We start from the raw sequence: 12284 nt of genomic DNA on the forward strand, positions 1-12284 counted from the left end.
AAAAAAAAAAGAAAAAGAATCTTAAAACCCTTTCTCACGATTTATTTGCCGCATCCCTAAAACCTCTCAAATTTCTCCGGCGTGTATGCTGGTGTACTTTCTCCGGTAAATAGAGTTCGTCATCTTCAGATTACTCCGTCTTCCCTGGAATTCTGTAAGTGATACTTTGTCTTTTTATTTGTTCATATCTTCGTCGAATTCCTCATACTTCTTGAATCAAGGAATTTGGCATTTCAATTTCTTGCCTCGATTCATTTTCAACTTTCAATGTGATTATCGTCACTTGAGATTTTTTTTTTATGATAAACATTTTGCTTCTTCTCCTACCGATTTCGATTGATCGTCTGGGTTCTGATACTTGGGTTTCGTCTAAGTTTCGTAGTTTTTTTTTACCTCGTTGTCTTTTGATTGAGCGATTTTCCCTCTTCCTAAAATCAGATTAAGGAGTGTTCTCTTGTGGGAGATGTCCAGGTGATTCCTCTTTCGACAACAAAGGGGTATTAAGAAAATGGCGTCACGAGCGATCGTTAGGAGGAAGAGTATCATTTCCGATTACTTGAGTGTCTATGCTCGTTCAACTCAAAGCTTTCAGTCCATTGGAAATTCTGCTCAGACGGTTGATTCACATGCTTATCACTCTGCTACCAGTCGTCCTCCTGTGGAATCCAATAACCCTGTAGCCGAACGCAAGTCCTTTACAGGAAGATATGGTCTTTTACAGCCTTCTAGAAACGGATATTTCGATCCTAAATTCCATGTTTCTCACTTCTCGAGCTTCGGTTATGGAAGTTCGGATTTTGTTTCTTCTCTGGGGATGCGATATTTGAGGATATCCATTCGTAATGCTACTACAGCTGCTGCTAAGCAACCAAATGAAGAGGATAAAAAAGATGATGGCGTTGCTAAGAATAGGAAAGAGGCATCTCCTGAGGAATGTGATCAAGCTGTTGAAAGTCTGAGCAGTGTTAAAGCAAAGGCGAAAGCTAAACGTCTTCAGGAATCCAAAAAGGTTGCTCGGTCGATAGTAAAGAGTACATGGGCATTTTTTCTTGGGATTGGTCCTGCTTTAAGAGCTATTGCCTCCATGAGCAGGTTTAGCTTTCTTCTGACGTCATGTTTGCTTAATCTCCAGGCTTATGCATAGTGATTCCAGTGTACTGAATTTTTCTGTTTTCTATAGGGCGGATTGGGCAGCAAAGCTCACTCACTGGAAACAAGAGTTTGTATCGACATTGAAACATTATTGGCTGGGGACCAAACTACTCTGGGCAGACACTAGAATCAGTTCAAGATTGCTGCTCAAGTTGGCTGGTGGAAAGAGTCTCTCCAGAAGAGAAAGGCAACAGCTAACTCGAACAACAGCTGATATCTTCAGATTAGTGCCATTTGCAGTGTTCATCCTCGTGCCGTTTATGGAGTTTCTACTGCCAGTTTTCTTGAAGCTCTTCCCTAATATGTTACCATCAACTTTCCAGGATAAGATGAAAGAAGAGGTATGTTTTAACGGAGTGTAGGCTTTACATGGTCGGTTATTACCTTATTGCTGTCTGAGTCTCTTTGTCCGTGTTGCTCTTTTGTTAATGTACAGGAAGCATTGAAAAGGAAATTACTTGCAAGGATAGAATATGCTAAGTTTCTTCAGGAAACGGCCAAAGAGATGGCTAAGGAAGTTAAACATTCAAGAACTGGAGACGCAAAACAAACTGCTGAAGACCTGGATGAGTTTTTAGACAAGGTGAGTCATGGGTTTTATATTGGCTTAGATGCGTCGCTTTCTTTCGGTCTTTGAATGTGAATTCCATTCCCCTCGTTCTTAAAATCTTGACTTGCAGGTTCGAAAAGGTCAATTAGTCCAAAATGATGAACTTTTGGGCTTTGCAAAGCTTTTCAACGACGAGCTTACTTTGGATAACATCAGCAGGTTTGTTGCTCTTTTTAAAAAAAAAAATCTCAGAGATGTGTTGTGATCTTAAAGAGGTTCATGTTCTGACGGTAATTACCTCTGTAATTTCAATAATAGGCCTCGCTTGGTTAGCATGTGCAAATATATGGGGATTAGCCCATTTGGAACTGATGCTTATCTGCGATATATGCTCAGAAAAAGACTGAGGAGGTAAGATGCTTCCAGGTCTCATTGTTACTAGAATTGTTACCTTGGTTTGATGTTTAATTTTAACTCCTTTTCACTGCAGCATTAAGGAAGATGATAAACTGATTAGAGCTGAGGGTGTGGATTCCCTTTCAGAAGCTGAGCTACGCGAAGATTGTAGGGAACGGGGAATGCTCGGGCTGGTTTCAGTTGAAGAGATGAGGCAACAGGTTTCTCCTTCTCACTCCTATGATTCTCGTTTCTTTGTTATTTATTTATCAAACCAATCTTTGTTGTTTATTTATCAAAATAATCTTACAGCTTCGCGATTGGATGGACTTGTCACTTAATCATTCTGTCCCCTCGTCGTTATTGATCCTTTCTAGGTAGGTTCCAGATCTCCTTTTTCTCATTAATTCGTTTTTCCATCGGTTTTCTTGCGAATAAATTACTGAAAGCAGTTTATATACAGGGCATTCACTATTTCTGGAAGAGTTAAAGCAGAGGATGCTGTTCGAGCTACTCTTTCTTCTCTTCCCGACGAGGTTGTGGATACTGTTGGTATTACTTCTCTGCCATCTGAAGATCCTGTTTCTGAGCGAAGAAGGAAATTAGAGTACCTTGAGATGCAAGAAGAACTGATCAAGGAAGAAGAAGAGAGAGAAAAGAAAGAAGAAGAAGAGCTTACAAGGATTAAGGATGTTAAAGGTGATGAGGAGGATAAGGCGCTGCAAGAGATGACCATACCAACGGCCAGAGAAGCACAAGAACAGGCCAGAGCTAGAGTTCTTGAACAGCAAGATGATCTTTGCAAACTTAGCCGTGCACTGGGTGTTTTAGCTTCCGCTTCTGTAAGAAAAATGAGTTTATGGTTTTCAACAATGAATATGCAGACTGATCCGCTACCTATTTATGACTCTGTTTTTTTTTTTTTTGGATACAAACAGTCGGTATGTAGAGAGCGCGAAGAATTCCTGAGACTGGTCAAGAAAGAGGTACAGTGTCCATATAAACATAAGCTCGTGTTGATAAGTAGTTTGCTTGATTAGCATCGTGCGTCCTAGATTGAAAGATATTTGTGTTTCTGTTTCTCTAGATGGAGTTCTATAACACTATGGTCGAGAGAGAAGATGTAGATGGTGAAAAAGCTGCAATGAAGGCATACAAAGCGGCTAGAGAAGATAGTGACCAAGGTGATGAAGTTGCTGAAGCAGACGAGGTTTCCTCTGCACTAATGGAAAAGGTAAAGCGATTCAAAATTGTTCGTGGAGAATATTCAAGTCCCATGATATTTGAATCAGAGCTAACTCGTTAGGTATACTTTTTAAGGTTGATGGTCTGATTCAAAACCTCGAGAAGGAGATTGATGATGTGGATATCAAAATTGGCAAAGGCTGGCAGCTTCTTGACAGGTATATAGACAGACATATTGTATCCTCCACTTTTTCCCGTTTCTGAGATTAAGATTCTGAAGTTTTCACGTTTGAATGCACGCAGGGATCGAGATGGAAAGGTAACACCTGATGAAGTTGCAGCTGCTGCGATGTACCTGAAAGACGCACTTGCAAAGGAAGGCCTTCAACAGCTAATCAGTAGCCTCTCTAAAGATAAAGGTAAAGAACAAAGCGATCCTCCTCTTTGAAAGATCTTATTATCTCTCTGAAGTTAAGCTTTTAGTTAATCTTTGTTTTGAATTTGCTTTTTAAACAGAGGGAAGAATTATGGTGGAAGACATTGTAAGGTTAGGTAGGCTGGGAAGTAAGCCAGAAGAACATGCAACAGAAGAAGAATCAAATTAAAGGATTTAGAATAAGTACTCTGGTTTTTTGAGATACTATTTTAGATGTTCACGGCTGGATTATTGAATATATTTTAATGGAGGAAGATGATGGAACTTGGAAGAAAGTAGGATATGACCGTGGTAGAAATGGGAAGAAACATTCAATTTTTTTTAATAATTCTCTGAAAGTATCTACAAATTCGGATTCGTTTTTACTTACCAATCTTACAATTAATTTTCGATGATTTGTTTGGTTTGATCCAGAAAATTATCAGATTTGTAGAATTATCGTTTCTGTTCAACTAACCGGTTTAATCACAAATCAGCCTTACATGTATCTGCTAAAATCGAATTTGTCTATTTATATCAATCACAATCAATTAGGTTGGTCTTTGATTTCTAGACTTTAAATCTTGGATCCTCAGCTTGGGAAATTAAAGATGTCTGCTATTACCATGCTTATCACAAAAATTCATTAAAGAAAACAAACATTAAGGAAAATCAAGTGCAAGAGCTCTCTTCTTAAAAAGAGGTTAAAGAAGATAGCATCCATAAGATGACCATTGATGATTATGCATCAGGAAGGGTCTAGGCTCCATCCGCCAAAGTTCTCTTCACTGTACTGATGTAAAGAACTGCCCCCAAAGAAAACACCGAAACATTATATAAATATATACACAACGACGATATACAAAGAAGAAACATATAGAGAGAGGAATGTAAAAGAATTTTGTTACCGTTGTTTCCACGGATAAAGGCGTCACCGTACTTGTTCTTGAGCTGCCCGTTTACATACTCCTCCGTCTGCTCCATTGCTATGTTCATGTACCCATCAAGACAAGCAAGAATGCCTGTGTAGAAGAACAAGCAAATTTTGATCAAGAACTCAATGTATTAACTTTGACAGAACCTAGACAAAACTGATCAGGGCCAGTAAGAGAACCGAGCCTAGAAAAGTGAATTAAGTAGTTTTTCATGTGTACTAGTCTAAGTCAAAGTTCTCTCTCACATGGCCTTTAGCCTTGATCATGAAACCACAAAGCAAAGATCTGAAAAGCCAATCTCCTAAATTCTCCTAGTCAACTATTGTAGCCTTATTGCAGGCTGTAGGGTTGAACTTTATAATACACATCTAATGCTTCTCTGACGCACAAGTAGTATTAATATATTCGGATAAAAGGAGAAATTAGAATGAGAATTGGAAAGGAGATAAAAAGAAAAACAATCAGCCATATTGGTTACTGTGATCTAACTGTAGTTCAACAAAATGTCCAACTTTCTCAAATTTCTCACAGCTGTATCAATCTATCCCTCTCTAAAACGATCGGTTATGTTCTTAAGAAAACACTTGAAAATGTAAGAAACAAGATTCCATATAGCCTCAAACGAATGAGAAATAAGTTACTATAGTAAGGTTAGCAAGCAACTCTTTTGGTTCCTTTTATTAACATGGTCAAAGGAGCCAGTCCTAAGTCAAAACTTCTAACCTTAAACTGAAGCAGAGATAGATTAAAAAAGTTGAAAAAATGGGAACCATAAACGAAGAAGCGAGAGATATCTACAGAGAAAGAGAGAGCCACCTCTATAATCAACACCAGAATTAAGCTTCACAACAACAGGTCTCCCACGGATAGATTTGAGGAAATCTGCAGGCGTCTTTGTGGTTCCAGAAATTTTCTCTCCACTCCCACTCATCTTTATTGATCTTCTAAGCACGATCCTTTACGTAACTGCAAAAACAATTAAGATCTGAAAATCAGTTGGGTCTAACTAAAAATTTCCTACAAAGGCGAAAACTAGAAGATCAAAACCCTTTTTACGACTTAGATGAACATTAGTCGTTTAGACGACGAGTAAACAAAATCCACAAACTAACTCAAATTCGAACAAGACGCAACCTATCCGAAGAGTAAATTCATAGCTCCTCAACGATCTCAGTAACAAAAAGACTCCGAACCCTAAAACCCTGAACTTTTGACCCAAATGGAAGCGAATCGATTGAAAGAGTAAAGAAAAAACTGAAACTTTTAGACGGATTCAAGGAACAAAGAAGAAATCCAAACCTGACCTATTCAAGACGAACCTTGCTCGATTTTCACCCAAAAAAAAAAAGCTAATAGAGAGGGCGAAGAAATACTGACTCGGTTCGGTTCAACGGGTCGACTTTTAACCTATTATTCCCAAACTATATTGTATAGTAAGATGTAAAAAATATTTTGACCAAAAAAAAAAAGTAAGATGTAAAAAATACAAACTTTACGGTATATTATGATGATATTATTCGAGCTTTCAGAAAACAAATGAATAATAATTGAAATAAAACTTTGATTGGGTGAAATTAAATCTCCAGTGGGTTTCGGTTCGGCCTCACAGTTCTCGTCTCTCTCTCTCTCTCTCTTTCTTTCGTTCTTTCTTTCTTTCTTCTCTCTACAGATCCCTAAATCCTCTCCTTTGGACCGTAAATCACAAACCCTAGATTTAACAAGAAAAATCCTCACAGCTTCTTCATCCTCAATCTCTACTTGTCTTTCTCCTTTCAATTCGCTTTCTCCCCGGAAGAAAAATTTGGGCTTTTCTTCTGGGTTAATCTCTGATTTTATCAGCTATGGGGAAGAATCAAGCTTACAAGGCTATGCAGAGATCTAGGGTTGGCTCCAGCTCGGCTCAGCCGGAGGAGGTTGAAGACGGAATGGTTTGTACCCTTTCATACTATTTTCTTAATTCCAGCAATTGATAATGATTACGTCTCAAGATATCTAATTTCATTTGATTACTTTTGTTTTGATCTTTTGTGTTAATGAGTGATTGAGCAGCGGGATTCGATTTTTAGAAATTAGCTTTCCCCTTGCGAGTCCCAATTTTGTTTACGGAAGAACTTGTAATCGAAGCTTTTAGGGCGTTTCTTACAGTTTTAAGTTCATGTTTGTGGAAAATTAAAAGTTCATATGTAATCTCTTGGAGTGTAGCTTCGAAGTTTGTGTCGCAGTAATTCAAGAGTCTCCGATTGTTGTTGCTATCTATAAACACAAGAAGCATTTAGACATGTCAAACAATAGGGTGCTTTGATATGGAGCTTTTTTGTTTTTTTTTGTTATTGTTCGGCCTGAATGATGATGATTTATTGTATCGGTTCCGGGAACATTTCTGATGAGGAGTGTCGCAGGTGGATGGTTCATTTCATACACCAGAGTGGCATGCGGCTCGTTTGGCTAGTCTGAAGACTACACACACTATTACATGGGAAGAATATAAGAAGAAGCAAAAGGTAATCTTTATCTCGTTTTAAGACTTTCCATTGTAACAAAGGTTCATATCTTCTGATAATCCTTGTTATAATCCTGTATAAGTTAAATTGACCATTGATGCTAAGTGTTCATAAGATCGTTAATATTGTTGTCAATTTAGAAGCTGTACTCCAAAATATCATTTCTCTCGGTGCTCATCCATCTTCGACCATAGATACGCACACTCTTTGTGTATTCATATAAAAATAGCTTCGTTCTTCCTTCTTACATGTATATCTATGTCGAGGTTTTGTCGAGCTCGTTTTTCTTAAAACATTTTCATTTTCTGCATTATCAGTTAGTTACCTTTTGCAGCTTCTCTGCATTGTGATTATGATTGTCATTGTAACTTATTTTACATGACATGTTTAGGAAGAAGAAATGAAAAAGGGAGAGCTTGAAGCAGATACGGATAAACTGATGCGTGAGTATAGAGCTCAGCTGGATGCTGAAAGGGCCTTGAAACTCTCCAAGGGAAGGAACTACTCTAGTGATAAGTCCCGAAAAGGTAATATGATCAACCACTCGACAGAATATCAAAACTTTCTTTCTGAGGAAGCTACTAACTGTTCTCCAATGGCTCAATGACCTCACAGATAAGAAAGACAGAGATTCAAAGAAGAAGAAAAGCAAAAAGAGAAAGGTGCTTATAATTTAGACCTTTGACAATGAACTTAGACCGGATTGTGTCTTGTTTTATAGCTTCTATTAACATTATCCATGTTTGATTGTGTTGTGAATTTGTAGCATTATTCGTCGTCAGAGTCGTCATCTAGTAGCGATGAAGACGAATCTAGAAGATCAAGATCAAGTTCTAAAAGATCGAAGAAGGAAAAGAAGCACAAGTCCAGCAGAGACAAGCACTCTAGCAAAAGTAAAGACGAAACCGAAGGCCCTGTACCACTCTCTAGATTCTTTGGCAATTTGAAGAGTTGACATTGACGTAAACAAACATGCAAAAGAACCATTGCAAGAGTAAGATTGTCTTCAATCAAAATACTCAAATTAGGATATGATTGTTTTCTTCCTTTGTTGCAATGTTATATTTTTGACAATATCTCATGTATTATTTGTTGGATTGAGAGTTGCAAACTTGCAATCATGCCTACATAATCAATCAGTTTTTTTTTTTTTTAGTTTATCTGCTTGAAATTGCGTAATCAGCCAGAAAATATTAGTGCAACAGAAATGTTCTGAGAGATTTTCAGTCTAAAAGACATTATTATTGAGAAAACTGAGAAATGTAAAAGACATAAAAAAAACTGAAGAAAACAAAACAAACAATAGAAGGATCAAAGATAGCCCATATAGAGTTACAAGACCCATGGATACTGAATCGGTCCCCTCCAATATTCTCTCAAAAGACTTTAGAAGACCACTGTTTTACGAGTTGTTCTCAAGCAGAAGTCAAATGTTCCTTTTCAGTTATTGCTGGTTCAGGGTTGAAAGCTAGGGCTTCACTGTAGACTAACTCCTGAATCTGCTCCTCTGTGAGTGGTTCGTCCTCTATATCAAAGTTGAAGGGCCTCGTGCACACTGGTTCATCGCTAAGGTCGTGCATCGAGCTGAGATATGGATGAGCAAGCGCGTCTTCAACTGCAAAGAGGGAATACAGAGAAAATGGCGATAAGGGTCCAAATAAAACTTCAAAGAGGGTAATGAAAGAGGCAAAACTAACCAGAGATTCTCTGTCTTGGGTCAAATGTTAGTATCTTCTCCATCAAGTCTATAGCCAAAGGAGGCACATCAGGGAACTTTTCAGCAAAAGATTGGCGAGGACGCGAAGGAAGCTGCCTTAAGTAACGCTTAGCGTTTTCATTCAACGCTCCAAGATCTTCCTCCGATGGAGAGCCTACGAGCTGCAAAACAAAGTGCAAGACTTTTTCCTTTAAGTTGATCAGAGTCAATAAAAGGTGTGTTCCGGAGACAAAACAAGAAAAGGGTTTTACCTCCATAAGCAAACGAAGCTGATGAACATGGTCTTTACCAGGGAAGAGCGGTTCACGGTTCATCAATTCCAAGAAAATGCAGCCAACAGACCAAACATCTATAGCTGTGGTGTAATCACAAGAGTTCAACAGAAGCTCGGGTGCACGGTACCATCTTGTGACAACATACTCAGTCATTAGATGACTCTCTGAAGTGCCACGAGCAAGCCCGAAATCACATATCTTTAAGTCACAGTTTATGTTCACGAGGAGATTGCTCGGTTTTAAATCTCTGTGTATCACATTGGCCGAATGAATGTACTTTAATCCACGCAGGATTTGGTACAAGAAATACTGCAAACAAAAAAAAAAAAAGAAGGAAATTGAACACTTTCAAGCTCTCTAAATAAATGGTTTGAAGTTTTAAGAAAAAAAAAACTCAAACTCAAACCTGGTAATGAATTGGGGATAGTTTTTGGTTGGACCTTATGAGTACATTAAGGTCACTGAACATCAATTCATATGCAATGTAAACATCTTCAAAAGCATTCCTCTGAGGAGGCAGTATTACGTCTTTGATTCCAACAATCTATGGAAAATGCATGGTATTACTTAAATGTTATTAGCTTTTATGATTTTTTCTCCTTTTCAGATAGAAAAAAAAGTAAGAGAATACTGATAATATCTTGACCAAAAAATAAAAAATAAAAAAATAAATGATGAAATATAAACGTTAAAAAAAAGTGATGAAATATTAAACGGACGTTTTCATGATTGAAGTGACGAAGAAGCTTGATTTCACGGAGAGTTCTCTTTGCATCTACAATGTTATCAAATGCATACACGATTTTCTTTATCGCTACTTTCTCATTGGTCTCCGAGTTCATAGCCGAACTGTAAAAAAAAAAAAAAGTGAAATAATTAAAAATTATTTAAGGCCCCAAAAATAAACGTGTCAATGATTTTCAGAGCAACTAGAAGAACACAAATGGTATATCATTATTTCGCTATCTTCATCACTCCAGGTTATTACAAATTTTAAGAATAATTTCGCTTAAGGGTTTGATAAAATCATGTGTTAAAAAAAAATTCGATAACTTCTCAAGTTCTCATAAAAAAAAAAAAAACAGTTAACGGTTTCTTCAGGACTGAAGCTTTTAGTAAAGGAAAATTTAGTAAAACAAAAACAGAAAAAAAAAAGAACAAAAGTTAAAAGGGAATTACCAAACGATGCCATAAGCACCTCTGCCTATAAGCATGATGGGTGGCTTATACTTTGCAGTGACTTCGAAGATACTCCCAAAGATGTTGTATTGTATATATCTGCCGTCATGGCTGGGATTCGCAGGAATATGCTCAGCTTCGAGCATTTCAGGTGACGGATACGGAAGTTCGTCGGTAGTATCTCCGTCGTGACTTTTCACCGTCTCAGCATCATTGGCTGGTTCCATGACCACTCAAATTCTTACAGTTTTTGTTTCTCTTACAAAATCATTTGGTTAAAAGAAATGGTATTTTTTTTTTCTTTTCTTCTTGGTTGGGCTAATAGTTTGAGAGAAGGAAACATATATAGTGACTGTGCAAGTATATCGATGTTTAATTTCTTAGCTCATCATGGACCCAAAAGATAAGAGTTTGGTAAATTTTAATATTTTTAAGTAAGTTTTTAATTTCTGGAAATTTTGCTGTCATTTCATTTTTTCCCTTATAAACTATTAACTAGCTAATCCCTTTAGAAGATATATACCCCATTTATCCACATATATTTTATGTCAATCTAAATAGTAATTATTGATATAAAAAACAAACACTCGTACAACAATGTGTCCATGAACGATTAATGTCGTGCCTAGATGGCTAGATTGATAGAGGTTATGAAGCTAGTTTAAAATATATGGCCTTGTTATAAGCATAAAATATTATTAAAAAGTAAATTTTGTCTAGAGATGTAGTGATAATGAAAAGATAATAGAAATTCTAAAGCATTATGTGTTTTGTTATCAAAAGAAAGATAGATTGATTTAGTTATATTTTCTGTAGACATGTTTTTTTTAGTGTCTATTATAACGTGTTTCTCTACTATTTAAACATATTATACATATATTAAATTAAATACTTATGCCCAATGACGAATCCAGAAAATTTTATAGATGAGGACATAATATTAGAAATATGGGAAAAAGTTTATAGATGAGACACATTTTTCTTTTTACTACTAAATTAAGAACATTTTAATTAAATTTACTTAAAAATATTTTTTAAAATAAAAATAACAGGGAGTATGTGACCCGTCTAGACGTATGTACGCCCGCCCCTGCCTAATCTTGAAGTAAACAGGTGTTCTAATTTTATTTGTTTAGTATTTTTAGAAAAAAATCTTTTCGTTAACATATAAAAACGTCTCTCGAACGACAAATAAACTTATGAAAATACCATTTTACAACTGTTTTTTCGAAAATTCCATCAAAGGAAAATCTTTCTAGACGTATATATGCCCGCCCCTACTTATGCCTAATCTTGAAGAAAACAGGTGTTCTAATTTTATTTGTTTGGTACTTTTAGAAAAAAATCTTTTCTTTAACATATAAAACACGTCTCTCGAACGACAAATAAACTTACGAAAATACTATTTTTACAACTGTTTTTTCAAAAATTCCATCAAAGAAAAATCTTTTTAGACATATGTATGCATGCCCCTGCTTATGCCTAATCTTGAGGAAAACAGGTGTTCTAATTTTATTTGTTTGGTATATTTAGAAAAAAAATCTTTTCTTTAACATATGAGACACGTCTCTCGAACGACAAATAAACTTACGAAAATACCATTTTTACAATTTTTTTTTCAAAAATTCCATCAAAGGAAAATCTTTCTAGACGTATGTACGCCCGCCCCTGCTTATGCATAATCTTGAGGAAAACAGGTGTTCTAATTTTATTTGTTTGATATTTTTAGAAAAACTTCTTTTCTTTAACATATGAAATACATCTCTCGAACAACAAATAAACTTACGAAAATACCATTTTTACAACTGTTTTTCCAAAAATTCCATCAAAGGAAAATCTTTCTAGACGTATGTACGTCCGCCCCTACTTATGCCTAATTTTGAGGAAAACAGGTGTTCTAATTTTATTTGTTTGGTATTTTTAGAAAAACTTCTTTTCTTTAACATATCAAATACATCTCTTAAATAACAAATAAACTT

The 12284-nt window shown here is 36.2% G+C and overlaps 4 protein-coding genes across 7 annotated transcripts; 2 read left to right on the forward strand and 2 right to left on the reverse strand.

Annotated features, from left to right (window-relative positions):
- On the forward strand, positions 1-4069 carry LOC18020213 (mitochondrial proton/calcium exchanger protein). 2 transcript variants are annotated; one of them, XM_024157024.1, is made up of 14 exons: positions 1-154; positions 439-1092; positions 1181-1493; positions 1589-1735; positions 1833-1921; positions 2021-2113; positions 2193-2319; positions 2411-2475; positions 2562-2940; positions 3037-3084; positions 3186-3332; positions 3419-3501; positions 3587-3702; positions 3800-4069. In XM_024157024.1, exons 2-14 carry the CDS (start codon positions 509-511, stop codon positions 3886-3888), a joined length of 2280 nt encoding a protein of 759 aa, XP_024012792.1. In that variant the 5' UTR covers positions 1-154; positions 439-508; the 3' UTR covers positions 3889-4069. The 2 variants fall into 2 exon arrangements, with proteins under 2 accessions (XP_024012792.1, XP_006402650.1); XM_006402587.2 differs by having other exon boundaries at positions 13-154; positions 472-1092.
- A 139-nt stretch (positions 4070-4208) lies between these two features.
- Positions 4209-6065, reverse strand: LOC18020214 (sm-like protein LSM6A). 3 transcript variants are annotated; one of them, XM_006402589.2, is made up of 4 exons: positions 5933-6031; positions 5450-5599; positions 4607-4720; positions 4209-4504 (listed from the first exon to the last, which is right to left on the reverse strand). In XM_006402589.2, exons 2-4 carry the CDS (start codon positions 5562-5564, stop codon positions 4458-4460), a joined length of 276 nt encoding a protein of 91 aa, XP_006402652.1. In that variant the 5' UTR covers positions 5565-5599; positions 5933-6031; the 3' UTR covers positions 4209-4457. The 3 variants fall into 3 exon arrangements, with proteins under 3 accessions (XP_006402652.1, XP_006402651.1, XP_006402654.1); XM_006402588.2 differs by lacking the exon at positions 5933-6031 and adding an exon at positions 5768-5902; XM_006402591.2 differs by having other exon boundaries at positions 4240-4504; positions 5938-6065.
- A 158-nt stretch (positions 6066-6223) lies between these two features.
- Positions 6224-8268, forward strand: LOC18020215 (protein FAM133B). The gene is made up of 5 exons (XM_006402592.2): positions 6224-6561; positions 7033-7134; positions 7526-7661; positions 7750-7796; positions 7901-8268. The coding sequence occupies exons 1-5, from the start codon at positions 6475-6477 to the stop codon at positions 8087-8089; spliced, it is 561 nt and encodes a 186-aa protein (XP_006402655.1). The 5' UTR covers positions 6224-6474; the 3' UTR covers positions 8090-8268.
- Positions 8269-8549: 281 nt separating this feature from the next.
- Positions 8550-10532, reverse strand: LOC18020216 (mitogen-activated protein kinase homolog MMK1). The gene is made up of 6 exons (XM_006402593.1): positions 10306-10532; positions 9846-9975; positions 9533-9670; positions 9103-9435; positions 8832-9012; positions 8550-8749 (listed from the first exon to the last, which is right to left on the reverse strand). Exons 1-6 carry the CDS (start codon positions 10530-10532, stop codon positions 8550-8552), a joined length of 1209 nt encoding a protein of 402 aa, XP_006402656.1.
- Positions 10533-12284: the final 1752 nt, after the last annotated feature.

Source organism: Eutrema salsugineum, unplaced genomic scaffold, assembly GCF_000478725.1.
Source record: "Eutrema salsugineum unplaced genomic scaffold, Eutsalg1_0 scaffold_19, whole genome shotgun sequence".
NCBI classification, from domain to species: domain Eukaryota; kingdom Viridiplantae; phylum Streptophyta; class Magnoliopsida; order Brassicales; family Brassicaceae; genus Eutrema; species Eutrema salsugineum.